The sequence below is a fragment of the Enoplosus armatus genome, chromosome 20, assembly GCF_043641665.1.
Source record: "Enoplosus armatus isolate fEnoArm2 chromosome 20, fEnoArm2.hap1, whole genome shotgun sequence".
Taxonomy (NCBI): domain Eukaryota; kingdom Metazoa; phylum Chordata; class Actinopteri; order Centrarchiformes; family Enoplosidae; genus Enoplosus; species Enoplosus armatus.
Genome location: NC_092199.1, coordinates 5,228,469 through 5,247,372, shown reverse-complemented (window position 1 = coordinate 5,247,372; position 18,904 = coordinate 5,228,469). Strand labels below are relative to the sequence as shown.

At 40.6% G+C, this 18,904-nt stretch overlaps 1 protein-coding gene across 2 annotated transcripts in view; it reads right to left on the bottom strand.

The window, feature by feature from the left end:
• ttyh2 (tweety family member 2) overlaps positions 1–18,904 on the bottom strand; it is a 51,718-nt gene that overhangs the window by 21,976 nt on the left and 10,838 nt on the right. For both annotated transcript variants that reach the window (XM_070926758.1, XM_070926757.1), the window contains exons 2-4: positions 16,941–17,113; positions 8,832–8,943; positions 306–526 (exon numbers count right to left, since the gene is read on the bottom strand). In XM_070926758.1, coding sequence (XP_070782859.1) covers positions 306–526; positions 8,832–8,943; positions 16,941–17,113 — 506 coding nt within the window. The remainder of the gene's footprint in view (positions 1–305; positions 527–8,831; positions 8,944–16,940; positions 17,114–18,904) is intronic.

The following is an 18,904-nucleotide window of genomic DNA, read 5'->3' as shown; positions in this document are numbered from 1 at the left end:
TATATTTATGAAGATGATTTGCATTTTGAAAAGCATGTGTACATTTTTGCCTCCAACAAAAGTTTGGCTGCACTAAACCTTTGAAAATATTCATGGAAACAGTAAACAACATTTTAAGTTTTGAAGAAAATCTACTTCCTGAATTTTGTCCCCTCAACTCTGGATGGGTTCCATTTGAGGCGGTTTTCTCTTCCTGTTTAACTAGGAACCTGCACATCTGCAGCAACACCAGTACTGTGAGAGAACAGAGCTCCTAGCCACCCTGCACTGTACACGCCCGACACGTGTATTTTTCTGTTCCTCACCTGTAGTACTCTATGTTTGCCGTTTGATCAGCGATGGATGCCAGGTCCACTTTAGCCTCCTCCCAGTCAGGCAGGCCCAGCAGCTGTTTGATCACGTTGTCAGCCATCTGCTGCATGAATTGCAATGTCTGCACGTAGTCGCCCCGCGTGGCGAAGATCTCGTCCAGCCTTGCGAGGTGCTGGTGCAGGCCGCTCTTCATGCTGCCCATGGTGCCAGTCACCTGGAGGGCACAAGAGGAGAGGAGGGGGGTGAGATGAATGGTTCAACAGTACTGGAGTTGGCAGTGGAATATCAAGCACGAAAGTCAGCATATCAGTTTAGAATTATAAAAAAATATATAACATGAAATTAAACTGGATGATAGCGTTTCCTAATGTGTAGAGAGGTTTAGGGTTGAAAGGCGACCTGTTTGGAAAACATAATAGAACATAAAAATATGTGTTGTGTCACGACTAAATATGAGCCGTTGTGCAGGCTGTGTTGACAGCTGTATTGATCCAAACAGAAGAGTGTCTGTTCTTTCACAAGTGTGTTAGACAGACAACTGAAAAACACCTCTGAAATTATAATGCCTCCACCTTTCTATCCTCCACCTTTATACTAAAACAATAATATATTGACAGACTATTCTGCACATGTGTGGGTGGCTTTGGTCCAAAAAAGTGGCCATTGGTGAGATTAGCCTAAACATGAGGCTGGTCTGTGTTGCCAATCAGCAGCAGAGCAGAGAGAGCGGTCAGTGTGGGAGAGCTGGACCACTGAGTGTGGGTGTCGGTGAAGACGAAGTCCCTTTTGAGTAAAAAGTTCATCTTGGAAAACTGCCAAAAGTGAGAGTCCATAGTAGATCTACTGGAGTTTTGTATTCCACGACTGCTGTTGTTCGTCAGACTTTTTTCTAAATTGATACCTCACTAATGAGACTGACAGTTTGTTTACCTGTTTAAGCCATTAATCCATTCCCCAAGGGGGAGTTTGATCCTCTAAGGCAAACAATAAACAAAAGTAATACACACTGATTTATTTCTAGACATCAGATTATTACCTTGTCAGCCATATACAGCAAGACCAGATTATATTTGTAGAGCGAACATCTCCTCTTCATGCAATACCCATTTCCATGGGTTTAATTACTCTGTGCTTTGCTTGAAGGGAGAGGTTGTTGACAGGGAAATGGCATTCACAGAGACATCCTGCTATTTGATAATTAAAAAGGGTAATAAATGCTTTCATTCAGCTCTGGGTACTTGGCATTCACAGGAGAGAATACTCATATTGTTGCTGTGTTTGTCAAGGACTGGGTCTGCTGGAGCTGAGGCGAGGAGCGGTTGGATGGAAGTAATTAGTTGGGTTTGCATTCAACGTGCGGCCCACACCAGACGGCTGCAAACAAGACTGAGAGTCTACAGCCACGCTAGCGGCTCTGTAAGGCTGTTCTTAGGCACAGTTGGGCTTTGAGCAACATGCTAACAGTAGCATGCTAACCTGCTCACAGTGACAATGCTAACATGCCGATGTTTAGCAAGTAATATTTACCACGTTCACCATCGTCCACCATCAGTTTCGTCCGTTAACATGCCAACATTTACTTAATAGTATTTGTAGCAAATAGTGTTCAGAATATTTCACTCAAAATCATCCTCATGGTGGAGCCAAATAAAAGGTCAGGGGACCATCATCATCAAGTCATCAGGATTCATCCTCTGGAGACGATGAATGTGTGAAGCTTCTTGCTGTGAGCCGACAGTGCTAACCACTGCACCTTGTATATGTGTTTGGAAATGAATTACTATAGTCTGTCCGTAAAGATAAGAAAGAAAAAGAAATCACATATGATCGATATTTTAAATGACAAAATCAATTATATTCATAATATGAAGAGTCCCTCTGGCGCCCCTAGTGGCAGAATGAATAAACTTGAAGCAACATATAGAGACTGGCTCACTTTCCAACAACAACAAAATATTGTGCCTTCAGAATCATTTGAAAAATGTCTAATCCCATCAAGATCTTACACACAAAGGCTTTATCATTTTTAATGACAAAAAAAGAACCATACTGGAGCAGCCACTGAGATCACATTCACAGTCCTGTGGTGCTCTGTAGTTTGTTATCTGATCACTCATACGAACTGCTTCCTCCTCAGACTGAGCAGATGAAATTGCAGATGAGAAATGAAGGCATGTATCTATCCTTGCCTCCAGTGTGAGAATCTTATCTAAAACGCCAGGGGAGACAGCCAATACAGCTAATCTCTCCTTCGTCTTGGTCTGATCTTCACCGTGTAAGTGATCCGCACCGATCAAGAAGATACGATTCCCAGCCCCAGTCTTCTTGGTCTTTATCTCAGTCTGATGTTTTGAGGGCATGAAGAAGCATTCTCTGCCTAACACATCCCTCTAAGCAAACAAGTGTGTTTGGTGCAAAGCTATTTAACCGTGGGATATTCATTTCTACACGCTGGAGGGTAAACAACAAACAAGGAAACATAAGAAATCCAGATAAATTACGTAACTGTGACAAATGACAAGTGGCCTTGGGCTGACAAAGTGGCAAAGTGCTGTCAAATATCAAATGTAGATTCTAGCTTAAGGAAAGAGAAGAAAATATAGATCAGTGGGCATTATGTAAAGGTTGTCGTTGGTATGGTCAGTTAGTCGCACATCCTTTTCTTGTATTGGCTCAATCCTAAGAACTAAGCATTTGCATTATATGCGTAAAACAATTACATTACTATCAATACTACATAATAATCCGAGAGTTAATATAGCAAGATTAGGATGGGAAATAGATTCTTTGCTGAATTATCTGTGTGTGTCTTGTCCCCAACATTACAATACTGCGTCTCAGGCTCCACAGAATATAAATCCAACTTCCTTCACTAGAATTGGACCTCTATCTTTAAGCCTGTTGGGGCTGGTACACATCCTGGGAGAAAGCGATGCTTCAGAGATGACTCTGAGGGCACGAAACAGAGAGAGGCTGTGAAAGAACATTTCCAATTTAAGATGCAAACCTCCCAGAGTGTCCACCTCTGGGCTGAAACAGAGAGATTGCTTGCCAAAGTTTGTTTTCATGTCGTTTTTTTGAAAAATTTTCTGCTTCTTGGATTCTAGTGCTGTGTTCCAAGTTTTCCTTTTGACAAGCTTCAAGTCTCCAAAGGGGCCTAACTTGGGATTTGTTGTATAGCTTGTAAATGACCAACCAATTCCAAACAGCTCTCACTCTATGGCTGAAACTGACTCAGTCTACGAAACAACATGTGCTCAATGTAGCTGCTGAGCAAGCATCCAAGAATCACTTCCACTATATTCTGTGATAAATGATGACCGATGAGCATATTTCTAAAACAAAGGTTAAGATACAGGATTACACCTTTTTTTCCTGCTCTAACTCATTGTCTCTTCTTGATAGTGAAGAGACTTTCTTCAATTAAAATTGAATGTGGGAGGTAGAGCATGAAATGGAACATGGGTCTGAAGTGCCTCAGGTGCTTGGTCACCTCAAAGACGGAGACCACTGCTGGCCGAGTAACGGAGCTCGGCGGAACATCTCTTTAAAAATATATTCTTTCCTACCTCCTTTTTTCCTCTCATAATTGATGACCACAGAGCTTTTAAGAGGTTGTCCTGCAGAGGGACTTATAGGTGTTTATGGGTTTGTTGATGACATACTGAGCAGACATTAAATCTAGACCTTTGGAAAACCTCTGGCCCACACAGCAAAGACTGTTGACCAAAGGAAGGAAGCGGGATTGTCACGCTAAAACTGGTTTGCTGTAGGTCTAATTACTTTGACACACAAGCAGGTTCAACTATGAATGTCTGTAGTTTCGGTCCACCAGAGGTGGAGTGGTTTGGCTACAGAGATGGCCTCTGGCCCAGCGTTAGTACTTTCCCTTAAATTTTAGAAGGCTGCCCATGTGAGAGTAAGGAAGCCAGAAAAAGTGTCCATTAATTATATCTCAACTGGATCGCACCTCCCAGCACACATACTAAAACACACAACCAGATGTCAAAGAGATCTTTACATCTGCACCCAAGGAAGGCAGCTGTTTAATGAGTACTTTCTATTTCCTAAACAACTGAAGAAAAGAGTCTTTTCTCCTGGAATGTAAACAAATGTCTTTCTTTTAAGAATCACCAGACTCCTAAACTACAACACATTGAGGGAGAGATGCCAATGCCCTGGCCTGCTCTCTGTTTTAAAGCTAAAGTTACTACATCTAAAGCTAAAGTTACTACATCTATCAAGTTCCATCACTTATCCTAGTCTGGTTTGTGGTGGCAGCAAGGTAGCACAGACGTCCTTTTCCACGCCACATCGTACAGCTCTTTCTGGGGGATCTCAAGGCACTGTATATTCAAACTTGGGATTGCAACACTATCATCTGCTCCTATCAACGTATTTAACTTTACTACATAGGGAAAAGTACATCCATTGTAGCTAAAATTAGCTCTTCGTCACGTACAGAGGAATCTAATGCCAGGGTAATCCCTCCAGCGTATTCTGGGTCTGCCTCTGGGTCTCCTCCCAGTTGGACCTGTCTAGAACTATAACTCTACAAGGAGGCATCCAGGAGATATACTAATCAGATGCCTCAACCACCTCAACAGCGGTTCTACTTTCGAGCTACTTAAGGTTTTCCACGATAGTCCATATGCATGAGCCCCGACAGCCCGAGAAGGGAACTCATATCTGCCATTTGCATCTACAATCTCATTCTTTTGGTCAGTACCCAAAGCTCAATGCCATACTGTAGGTGACTGCTGGAACATAAATCAACTGCTAAATCGCATGCTTCATCTCCAGGCTAAGCAGCTCCCTCTTCACCACGACAGTCTGGTACGATACCAGCATTAAGCTTAATTCATACTTCTGTGTTAAGGGGTTATGCCATATCTACATGCATGGGCTCTGTAACCTTTTCAAAAACATACCTACACGTCTGGGCTACAGCAGCTATGGAGATTTCATGCGGAGAGAGCATGGGCTGCCTGTGTTTTCCCCCACGAGTTTCTGATGATACTGAACTCAACATAAAGCAAGTTTGAAAAATAATCATCATTATCTTCTCCTTTCAGGAACAAAGCCATCTCCACTGCAACCCTTCTGCTTACCGCAGCCCCCGTTCTTTATAACAGTGAATGAAACAACATAAATACGGCATTTGCACAAAATTGCATTGTATTCAGTTACAAAAACAAGGCTGACATTCCCATCATTGCTTGTATCAAAAAGCAAATGAAAGAATGTAAACACAGTTACTGTGGGGAATGTAATTAAAGCAGGATCATATGCAATACGTCCAGCTAGTGTTGTGGTGGTGATATCAATGGGAGAAATATGGCGCTGAGACTATAAATCATAACTTACACCGACTTACTACAGTGGGACTCCAGTTAACCCCTTGCAATGACCATATCCTGCTTTACTGCCTGCACTGCACTGATCCGTCTGTTGATCTCACACTCATGAACAATACCCCCAAAACCAACATTTTTGTACAGGTTTCCTCCCACACAAAAGAGACCTAGGTTAAATATCTGTGGCAACATTTATCATCTCTCAAATTCATTACCTTTCGACCTCTCCCCAAAAGACAAAAATCAGTTTTTCAATTCATAATCGTTCCCACATATTATGAATACCATATCATTTTGTATTATTACAAAAAGCTTCTTACGAGAATGCTGTGGAAATATGCATGCTTGTAATTATGTAGTGGGCCAACTTCCAAGCCACGCTCTGGCCAAATACTCAGTGACTGACCCAGACATCGACTCAGTCCATTGTGCGGCTGCTGGCTGCCAAAACCTCTCACAACACCCATCTCCAAACAATAGAGTTATTATTAGTGTGGCTAAATACTTCAAATGTCACATCAGTCCCATTACAGCATAGATAAAGCATCCTGGTTGGCCAGTTTCCAGATTTTACAGCCTTTTTTTGCATCCCTGTTTGAAAATAATGTCTCTAAATTGCAGCTCACTCAGTATGCAAGTGCTTTGTTTGATTCACATTCTCAGTATGAAAGACGTTGTGTGTGAGTTTGTGTTCATAAACACATCATAAGCATATATTCCAGACCGTAGCTAATCAAGGTCTCAGCAGCAGTCAAGAAAAAAAACATCTACTGATAATGAGTCTAACTCCCTTCCTTTCCTCTCTTATATACTGAGTCTTTAGAAGCGAACTCACTTCTAAACTCTCTTGGAGCCGGGCTAAAAGGCATTTGTGTGGGCCAAATGGCAGTGAGGCCTTCATTGTCAATGACTTCAATACCGATTTCAATCCTGACTCTGCCAATCAGACAGGCAAGCATTGCTCCTTGTTCTTCCCCATCAAATGGCTTTGTCTCCTGGGCTCATGGTTGATTAGGTGGGGGGAGACTGGGAACTGTGTGTGGCACACTGGTCTCTTTGTCCTACTCAAGAACTAGACTCCTTAACAGTCTATAGCTGCGCGCAATGAACTCTCTCATGCACACACACACACACACACAGGCGATCACACTCACATGCATAAGATGCTAAAATAAAGACCACCGTGTCCAATTATGTGTTTGTACGAGTTCACACATCTCAGAGGAACACACTGACAAGCTTTCAGATGAGCTATATGTTAATGATTTCTCTCCTCTTGTTAATATGACTTTGAGAAATGAACGTGGCTAAGTGCTTTACAAGAATAATCAGTGAACAATTCATGCAATCTATAAATGACAAAGAGATGTATCTACATCTCTGTATTAAGGTAATACAAGCTTAAACCGTGGTTGAATTGATTAAATGCAGTTAAACAAAAAGGCTAACATGTTTATGGTTTATGTTCGCTGGTTAATGCACGTCACGTGAGAACTAATCCCAAGTGACAATCTGCAGCAGCTCGACTGATCTTCCAGCATCAGTAATCTCACAGAGTTCTTACATGTTTCCAGTTTAAATTAATTATAAAGTGCATCAATCAGCGCCAGAAAGCTAAGAACTACTCTCCATTAAAATCTGAGATCGTTTTCCATCATCATCATCAACATAGTGCTGCAGAGAGTGTGTGCTGTGGGCTCTATACCCTCTTAGCAAAGTGTTTATGACTGAGGCCATGTAGAGTCACTGCAGTAAGTGGCTCACATACCACCACATTAATCTCCATTAACACAGATGGAGACTTAATCCCCACTCTTCGACAGCAGGTCACCCAGGGTCTCTGCCTGCGCTGACACCATCGCAGGGCCACTGCTGGTCACACCGTCAGCAAATGTGCAAACTCGACAGCAGAAAAAGAGCTATCGATATGTTGTTCGTCACACTTTCAAGTCTCAAGTTCATCTTTACAAGTCTCAAGTTCATCTTTACATGTCTCAAGTCAAGTCTCAATTCAATCTGTACAAGTCTCAAGTTAATATTCACGTCTCACGTAAATGTATGCAAGTCTCTAGTCGAGTATCAGGTTGATCTACACAAGTCTAAAGTCAAGTCTAGAGTCAATCTATGCAAGCCCCAGTCAATTTTGCAGAAGTCTCATGTCAATCTATACAAGACTCAAGGCAAGACACAAGTCAGTCTGCAATGGCAATGGTTCAGTTCAGTCAAGAGAAATCTCAAGTCATTTAAGACAAATCTAAGTCACAAGTATTATTAAATTCTTTCAGGTCCCTGCTCACTATTAAAATGACACATTTGAATATCTTGCTTTCATAGCTGTTACGTGTTTTTGGAAGTCAAGTGTGCAGCTTGGATGACTACACAAAAATGTAGGTTGCCAGGCCAAATTGCCAAGTACTTTCACTAATAGTGTTGACAGGTAATTAACGTCAACATTATTTCAAAAACATTGGTGGGTACAAAATCCAGATGGAGAAATATATCCAACTGACTTTGAGTTTAACTCTTGACTGAAGGAGAAAAATGCCTTGTCATTGGTTGCATTTGGGCGTCTGTGTGATGAGCGTCACTAAGATGGTAAGTGAGGAAGATAAAAATAGAAAAGTATCAGGCACACATGCTGAGCTAAAGTGAGCACAAGAAAGACAGGACTATTCTTTGTTTCTGCTGAGGCCACAGCGGCTGCGAGAAGGTGGAGCAGGGAGGTTGACAGAGTGTGTGTGTGTGTGTGTGTGTGTGTGAGAGAGTTGTCTGTCTGGGAGGAAAGAGTTTTTGTGTGGAGATGCTGTCAATTTGTGTGTAGCGGTAAAAAGCCATAAAAAGACCATAAAAACATTTAAAGGCATACCAAATTGAGTCCTCTGGGATTTTCTCCTCTCTTGAGTGTGTGTGTGTTTGTGTGTGTGTGAACACATCACAAGCAGCCTTTCTGAAGCCTTCACTCAGAGCTGTTTGTTTCTAGCTAGATGGGTCTCGCATCTATAAACTGTACGTGTCACGAAATAGCACAAACTGAACTGAATGTTTTCAGTTTGTTTTTACAAACTAAAAACATGGCGCCACTTCATTCATACAGGACCATTACGAGGTTTTCGGGACATTCATCATAAGACATTAATGTGTGGAGGTCAGTGTTTTACCTACCAGACTGTCCACACCGCCCAGCGTGTGATTGGCGTTGTACAGGGAGTAGGTCAACTGGTACACGCCATCGTTGGTCTCACTGTTGCCATAGAAACCCACACCCACAGCAACGCTGCAGAGAGAAGATGCATGGAGGGACAGGTAAGCCTTTGTTAAATTAATGAGAGGTGCAGAGTACAACAGCAGCTTGTAAATCCTGCATGTCCAAGGAGATGTCCTTTTCAGTCACTGAATTCAAAGTTTGACAGCTTCAAAGCCATTATTAGAACCCTCGCTGAATTCATAAATGAATGCATAACAACCTAGAAATAAAGATTTTATTCCTGTTCTAAAACACTGTGCCATCCCGCAGTAGAGATATACTACCTATAAGGAATGCAGCACAAACAGACAACAGCAACTACACAACACTTTATGAATATTTCATGCCTTCTTTTTCACCCTGGCATTTGGACATTATCATAAAGCAGTATCGTCAAATTTTCCATCAACCCTGACTTTTGGATAAACAGGAAAAAGCACGAAGGTAACGAGGCACTTTGGGACAATCCCTTAAAGGAGACAGAAATGTGATTTTGTCCATTCAATAGTTAATTGGCAAAAGGTAAACACATTCATCCACACAGAATGAATGGCAGTGGATTGGAAAGGCAGAGTTGCTGTGTGTGTGTGACTTGGGGGAGCATCTCAGAGACACACCATTTTCTTCCATAAAATGTTTTTATGCTGCACCTTTAACCACTGTGTCCAACTCAAGGACTGTCATGCTTCTTTAACTTTTTGCACAGTGATAAAATAAGCTAAGTGACTGAAACTGAAATCTGTGTTCAGAAAACCCACTTGATGGGCAGGTTTATGCAAACCTCAGAACTGAATGGTTTACTACAGCAGGAAAAACAAATATACTGTATCTATAGAGCAGTGAAGCTGCAAGAAACTGTTTGTATTTCTGTGTTCATTCTACGTAAACAACACTCTTTGAACCAGAAATGATACAATACAGTGTTTTGGAATGTGTGTGTGCATAATTTGAAACCGCTTTTGCATATTCAGTCATCCAAGTATTTCATTTGTTCAGCTGGAGCATCAGCACAAACAAAATAATCACCAACATAAACACACACTCTTAAGTAGTCTCTCTGAGCTTCTTTGTTCCCCAAAGTGCCGTGGCATTGTACTGCCACATGATGAGATCTGCAAGCAGCTACAAAATCATTCTCTACACAAACCCCACAAGTAAATCAGATGTAGAAACATAATGTCTCACAACATACTCTAAAGGCACAGGACAAGAAGCTCTTGCAAAGATACTGATGTCCATGTTATATTAGAGGCTAGTGTAACGTACTGAAGGTCGCAGATCTCACTGGTAAACAAACAACACTCCCAATGCAGTAAAATACCAGGGTTTCCAGCTGTGTTTTATGGTAGAGGCCACCTATGCTAACCTCGGGGTAAATTATTATCCTTTTATGAAATAAAACATTGTTCTTCAGGGAAAACGAGTCACTAAATGACACAGCAAAGGCCATAAAGTTACTGTGATGAGTAAGGCTTTTGGTTTGACCCTCACACAGTCACACATCACACTAAACTGATAATGAAAAGAGATGCAGTCAGGATCAGTAAGAGTCAGGAGATGACTTGGCTTAGTACCTCCGCTGACATTTCCTGAGGGAAACTCTTTATACACTTGAGTCACCCGTTTATCAAGTACACCACCTCCAGTGCAATCCAACTCAACAGCCCTGAAGTAAATCTTACATTTCTGAAGCATTCAACATTTCAAGGCTCCTCGGCCGAGATTCTCCAAGTGTCACTACTGCAGGGGTGAACGCCATTCTGTGTTTGTGAAGACAGGGCTGCCTAACATGTTGCTCCAAAATCTCCCATGAGTGTTTAACTGGTCTGAGATCTGGTGACTATAAAATGAGAAAATAGAGATGAATCAACACACTGGACTCACAGCTATATAAGCTTCATTATTGCAGAGCTGTCGTACTGGATTGTACCGGCTCACACTGACTCACTACATTATCTGATAATCAATGTCAGTTGATATAAAACAGGGAGGAATGGTGCTTAACTGGGACCCATATCACTCCCTAGAGTTGAGCAGATACAGTATATGGCTACTTAACGTTTGATGTATTATCAATATTTTATGACATCATTAATTGGGTGGCTCTTCACTTATCTAATAAACCATAAAACATCAATACAGCTTTCTCTGGTTTGTCAATCGCCACATTCACTTACAGCTATTTCGCCATTTATTTCAACCATGTATTCATTACTCTTAGCTGACTATTTCAACCACTTATCCATTACTTTAAGCTATTACCATTTATCCATTAATGTTACTTTTAGCTATATTTCAACCATTCAACCAGAGCTGTATCCTTAACCTTGTGGACTCCTCCGTTGAGCAGAAAAGAGTGACTAGAAATCGACGGTCAATGCTGCTTCATCGCTGAAGTCTGGCAGAGCTGTTGTAGCTGTGCAGGTGGAGCAGAACAACAGGGGCTATTTTCCTAATGAGTACAACAAGGACAGCGTCTCATTAACTGACCCCCTGCAGGTAAACCTCCCACTCTGCAGGTTTTAACACAACCCTCAGGGAGAGGCATCGAGAACGGGAGGAGGTACATTAAAGACAGAGTAGACATGAAAAAAAAAACATCAGTTTGGAGAGAAACAGGACGTGACAGATATAGACAGACCAAAAGAGACAGACTGACAGTAATACAAGCAGACAGACAGTGTATACTGTATATAAGCAGACAGGGAGACAGACAGTTTACAACAAATGATATGACATAAAAGCAGAGAGCAAGACAATGGGACAAACACAGCAAGACAGAAAAACAACAGAAAACAAATAAGTTTTGCCTTGCTTCATGCACCCACATTTAATAATAATCCACTGATGATGACGCATATACTGGTATATTTTATTTGTTGGATGTTTTTTTGTTTTTTTCCCACCAAATAACATCACCTACAAAAGAAAAAATACCACAGGAGTTGCTCTCCTTTCATCTGTGTGTGTCCAAACAGATCCTCTAATGCCACAAATAGAGAAAATGTATTGGGTAAAAGCAGCCGGGAGAAACATGGACTTCTTTGAACTATGCAAACATTATAAGGCTATAATTTAATGAATATAAGGAACCTGGAAAGACTGAAAGGCGTGTGCGAAGGGAACGAATATCTCTCTTTTTCTACCCCTCTTTCACTCTTTCTGTCCTTCCAGTTCTCTTAGTGGCGCTCCTTGATCTACGGTCTAATTCAAAGAGAAAGAATATCTTGGATTTGAGTGGGCATGCACTGAGCTAAAGTCCGAACTGTCATGTTGATAAATGAAAAAGTGGATAAAAGACATTGAGGGGGAATTCAAAAAAGGAACCAAAAGCTTCAGCCTGCAGCAGAAAAATGCCCATGGCCACTATGAATAGACTCAGACATGCTTGAATATTTGAGATTTTGCCCCAAAATGGCAGCGATGACTCCCCTGGGATGACAAATATAGAGATGAATTTCATATTTTCCTTTGCCCTCCTGAAGTCTCAGCAAGGGCCAACCCAAAAAACCCTCTTAATATGCAGTAGGCCCATAATATAAAAAGACAAATAGCTCCTTTCTAAATTTTTCATGCACACATCTCCATTTCAGAGCTAGGAAACTTCCAAAATAGCCAACTAGCCAACTAGGCTGATATGCAGTAAAAACTGAAGTTATAAATTGTCAGTTACTAAAAATAGATGACCCTAAAAAAAGTCAACGAGGGCTTTAAAACACTACTGCTGGTACAATTTTACTGCTGATACTGAAGGCATTCTATGAAAAGCTTTTGGTGTGCCAAAGCATTTCTGTGTGGGATCCAAACGGAGGACACTGATATCATGTAAACAGACTTTTTATCTCTCTTCCTTTCTTTCTTTCTCTCTTCCTTTTCTTATGTCCTCTGTTCTCATTTCCGCTTTCTGATCGGCAACAGACACCTATCACAACAAACAAATACAAATAAATATTTCAAGCGTCCTGGAAAGAAGAACCTCCGATGAACCATTTACATAAGCAGCGGAAACACAGGGAAAAGGTCTGCGCTGTGTATCTACTGCCTTTGTGAATTAAACTCCTTTGGAGCAGATCTGAGAGCACTGACGTTTTCTACCTCTTTCACTGAATGCAGTTTAAATTAATTCTTTATTATTAATAAATAAAGAACCAACTATAAGGTGTCGTTAACCTCAGCTCTAAAATGATTGGTAATCCTATTTAGTATTTTTCAGACTGGTTTATGCGTAAATTAATTATTTGTGGGTTTTTGGGTTTGCATACATGCTTTCCTCAAATTGCCTCTCGTATTTTGAGTTGAATTGAATTGAATGTTTGTCCCACAACTGTTCATTATGACCAATAACTGACAGATAATGTTTAAGATGACGGACATCTTACACACTATACTGAGAGGAATTAAGGGCACTATTAACTTTTCAATATACATTTAAGACCTTCTAGACAAATAATATATTGTAATACATACATAAATTGTAAACCTTGTACAACCTGCTTTGGAAATCAATCAGTACCAAACTATTATATTAATATATTACAAACTATATCATGGTTATATTCATATAAACAAAACCATCAGTCCAGATGTCCTCTGAGCAGCTTTATCACTTACAGTACAGTATAATTACGCAGTTCATGTGCTACACCATGGGCAGGGCTGCAACCACGGCGGAGTGACATCTGCTCTGGTTTCACCAGTGTTAATTAGGATGGACATCACGGCGTATCAGCTGCAGCCACCGTCAAACATAATTAGAGTGGAGGACGGCAAGACTTTAACCAGGGACAAAAGGAAGAGAGGAGGACAAACAAGACTGAGTGTAGAGGTACAGGAAGTCAAACAAAAGAGGACATAGTGAAGAGAAGTGTTTTCCTGTTTCCAAGTCCAATCCTAAATCCACTGGGCAATCACTCTGGTATAACCAGTAGACTGACATAATCAAAGTTGAGAATCACATGAAGGAGAGTCGATTTCCCAAAGGATGTTTCCTCCAAATTCATTCATCTCACAATATTAACACTTACAACTCATCAAGTCGAGCCACGAAAGCTCTTTGAATCCACACCAAATTTTGTAATACACAGACACGGGCATATCGTACAGGTATGAATTGTTTTCAACCAAAAAGGCTGAGAGACATTTTCTAATCCAGGCGATCAATTCATAAGAGGTCCCAATAACTTGAACCAATCTGTCAAGTCAAAATGCAACAAGACTTGAATGTACTGTATGTCATTACACAACAGTTCCCATAGTCCTGAGCTTCTGCTAGTTGGTGCTTGCAGCTGTATTTTCACTCTTTGCAACATACATCTTTAATGTGACGAGGGCAGCCACATTTAAGTCACTCTACATTTCAAGAAACTGCACATAAATAACTAAATATCACGTAATGAAGACTGGTTGACGGGGGGGGGGCACTGAATAAATGTGTGCGACATCACGCTAAGTGTTATATGATAATTGTTTTCGGGCTGTTTTTCCAAATACTGATTCAAAGACAATTTGACATACAGAACGCTCGTCATCATGCTTTTAGCGACCAGCATTTAGCCTTGAATTGAGTCGGCGGCTACATATTTTAAATGTTTCCTTTTAAAACCTCTGTTGGATAAGGCATTCTTTAGTGGAAAGCATTTCTTTTATTTCTTTTTTTTTTATCTACACTTTATTACATTTTGCATTCTGTCGATGTGGGAAGTGGCACAAAAAAATAACAAAGAAGAAAGGGGATGTAAAGCATCACTGGGATTCACCTACAGATGGTACAGAACAGCTTTAGCCTGCATTGCTGCAGAGCTTTCCAGATATTTTACACAACCATGTGTGTTTAACAATGAACCGTCTCTGAAAAAAGATAGATGTGCGATAATGCTCGAGGCTTAACTTAATATTACCCACTGGTTGCTAAACATGACTGTCACATGGTTGAGAAAAGCATCCACTCCTCTGGCAACAAATTCAATTAGCTACTTTGTGGGTAGGGCACATCTCATTTACTGACCTAATAGGCTCTATCTGTTGATGTAAGTGCTGACTCTGTTGGTAATTTTATAACAGACTGGAGGTGAACCTTTGCCCCTGTAGTTTGAGGGTGGTGAGGTTCATGTTTGTCAGCAGCACTAAGGGTTGATTTTCAAGTTTGACACGGCAGCAGAATGTTTACTGTATGAAAAGTTGGATCTAAGTAAAAAATAATAGACTGCTCTAGGTTGTCTGTGTACCAGCTAAAGGCTATAATACTGATATCATTCATCTTTACCGCAGCTAAACATAATGTCATTTCACATCAGGAAAGTTTTCAGTTCACCACAGACTTGATGAGATCCAGCAGCCTCCAGCCAAAACAAATCACTGCATCTACTTCATCACTCCTCCGCTGTTAAATCAGGGGGGTGTAACACTGGGTCAGATATCATCTTCAAAATAAGGAATAATTTCTCCTCCTGTTAAATAGTCTCATTTTAACAATTTAAAGTGGTTAATTGAACTCATTCCTCATGCATAAGACATGAGATTTAAGCTTGAAATTTATTATAGATGATTCTTTTTTTCTGTCTTGTGATGGTGACGCAAATTCTATACTAATGGGACTAATGAAAACTGTAATTTTACTCCCCTTCAGTAACCTGCAACCTGCTTTCCAATATTTAGGTTGTATTATCCAGTCAGTGATATAAACAAGAGGGTTTTTTTTATTGAAGCAAAATAAATAGGTTACGCTTGATCAACTTTATAGTCTGCTAGTTCAGGCGAGCATTAAGCTGGGGGAAATGTTATTTACAAGTATAGTAAGAGTTTAAAAAATCCATTATAATTTCTGAGCTGTACTTTGTTTCAAGCCCTGTGTAATATTCATATCAAGACTTAAATTGTAGTGATAGACAAGTGGTAGGATATAATGACCTTCATGTACTTTATTTTTTCACATGAAATGTATATAATAATCCCTATAATATACTCTCTTGTCTGTTAGTCTGTGCCTAAAGTGGCATACAGTACTGTAGGCTGCTCAGCAGAGTGATTATTGCATTTGTCTCAAACGTATATATCGTGTTCTGTATGGTAACCTATCCTCCTACATTTGTTTTTCCATTTTATTTTGCAGACTGAGTTGGCGCGTCCTATTCAGAGGTTCAAGGCACCAAGGTGAAGAGATTTCTCTGCCTGTTGGCTGTCACAGGCAGTAATGCATGATCACGCTTTGTCAGCAGAATATTCATAATACACCCACATCAGGATGGTTTCTCCCACAACAAAGGGAGAGTCAGAATGCTAACTAATGCTATTTTGTTTAATGCCAGAGCTGGTGAATTATAAGATGATTGTGCCAATATCCCCCCACACCAGAAGCCATTTCTTGGCATGGTAACATGTACAGACTGATGTTCAAGGAAAGCACTGCTCGTAAAAATCAAAAACCTTTCTCCCTTCTGCATTTTTAAATCACAAATCATACAAAAATGTAGAAAGGGTAAGGGTTATCAGAGAGATTTCATCCAACATCAACCTGATCAATGTCTCACAGGGCTAAAAGAGACTTGGCAGAGACAGATCAAAGAATGATCTCATCAAAAGGAACAAAATAAAGAAGGCTGCCAATGCTATTGTGAACCCAAACCAAAGCTGCAGAACTGCAAATAGAAGCTTAAGCTTATTCCAAAAGAGAGGTGGACTGACAGGTATGTAGACCAGAAAGAGAGACCCTGAACACCTCTAGAATACAAATGGGAAAACAGAGACAGGCAGACAAACACACATACAATATATGGACAAATATACAGAGAGCCTATGCACTGTGAACTTATAAGTTTTGGATCTCATGTGTGTAAACAGAATGTGCAGAAACAGACGGAGAGTCTTTGCAGTGAAAACATCGCGCCATTTACAGCTCCCCATGAGGAATACTGAATGACCAATAAAGAAAATGGGAAAACACACAGAGTGGCAGACATCAACAGAGAGTGTGTGGGCACTATAATCAGCCGTTAGTCATAACATCTCGTCTCGCGTCTTGATTCTCTCACCATGTGATGAGGCCGGCAGCGACGGCGGACCAGGTGACGCAGCAGGAGTTGGGCTTCTTGCTCTCCTCCTCCTCGTCTTTGCGGCAGCAGCACAAGCAGCTCAGGTAGATGGCCAGACATAGCAGGTTGAGGCCGAGCCCTGCAGCCGCCACACAGCCCAGGAATATGAGAGACTACGGAGAGAGAGAGGGAAGGGGGAGTCAGAAACAAAAAGTGGTATCAGCTCATGTTTTGCTTTAAGCTACGAACAACCACTTTGACCTGAAATGGGTCACTTATGACTAATGCTTCCCAGCAAGTTTTATGTAACATAGTTTTTGGGAAATGTGTCTGTTGATTCAGTTACCTGTTAAAGACAAAACAATGCAGTTTTATATTATATACATGTATGTAGCACATTTAATTACAAATTGTGCTGTACATTAAAATGCATGCAGCATCACCATGTAAAAATACTTACACATAAGCAAAATGTACTGAAGTATCAAAAGTAAAATTACTCATTACACAGAAGAATGGCTGTATCAAGAATGTTATATTATTGGATCATTATTACTATTACTATTAATGTGTAAACAGTGTTTTGATGCCGAAGCTGGTCGTGTTTGCATGCATACACAAAACAATACCTGCATTGAGTATCCTTGAGTAATGATACCTTTTTTGTCTTTTACCTGGCTTTTTAGTGTCTTTTAACTAATTGTTTTGTTAGTACAAACTACAACTAGCAGCTATGACACAGATATCTTTTCCCAGGATTTAGTGAAGAGCAAAACAAGTGAATCTTAACAGAAACACAACTCAAAATGAATGCTAATGCTGCTCTGTGTCTGCTGGATTTGTAAATAGGCAACTGTTTGCTAACACATTAGCCGTAACATGTTAGCCATAGCAATAATATGTCAAGTTCTGTGTTTGTCAGATTGTTTTGGAGTTATTCTACCCTCACGTGGCCAAGAGATACAGTATTTCAATACAAATAACCAATTAGCCTTTAAGACGTTCTTATAGTATGTGCTAATATGACAATGCTAGCTCCCTGTGATAATTTAAGCTAACATACCGTGTTAGCATGAAGCACCGGACCACGCGAATGACCACAGACGAATTAATGCCTTTATAGTGTTTGTTCTAATGATAATGAACAGGTTGTTTTTTTTATTTCATTTGTCCCACTGTACCAAATCTCAAAAAGGCAATTCATCATATAAAAAGCCGTTACAAAGCCGATCCCTTTGTCCTCTGCTAAATGTCTCTCTATTAGCAGAGCATCATGATGTAGGCTGAGGATGTTCTGTGACTCCAAACAAACAATTTCAAACTATAGTCAACAGTCACTGTGACTAGTGCGGTATTAAGACACACACAAAAAAAAACCACAATATGAGTTTGTCTGCACCAACCCCACAAACAAGGCCAGCTGCATCCACAGTCTCCAGCAGGAGAGCAGACGCCTCCTCATCCATCTCTGCATCTACTTCTCCCTTTCATTCCTTCTTTAGCCCCCATACCACCTTCTGTGAGAGATGTGAGTGCCGTGACAAAAATAGCAACAAGACTGTCCTAACAGCCTCAAATGAATTCTGCATCCATCTGTGAGCAGATGGGTTTATTCAAGCTCGGTCCCTCTCTTTTTCTTTTTTTTTTCCCCCTTTACTCTTCCTTTTTAGTTTGTCTGAAATCTTTTTGGTGCTGAGCCATCTGTTCTCATGCTGTGATGTTATGTGTCCCACAAGTCAAGTAGTAGGATTAAAATTCAAAAATGGAAGAATCTGCTGGATTATGTCAACGACTGCTATAAAAGAGCCAGGTAAAGCGCAAACTGAAAAATCCTCCAGAAACCTCAAAACAGCTGTTTATATCATCTGACACAGCCCACCCCCCCCACCCCCCCTCCGTAGACTTTGCTAATAAAACAGCAAAAATACAACTGCAAGATATATACAGATATCATTATTGTGTGC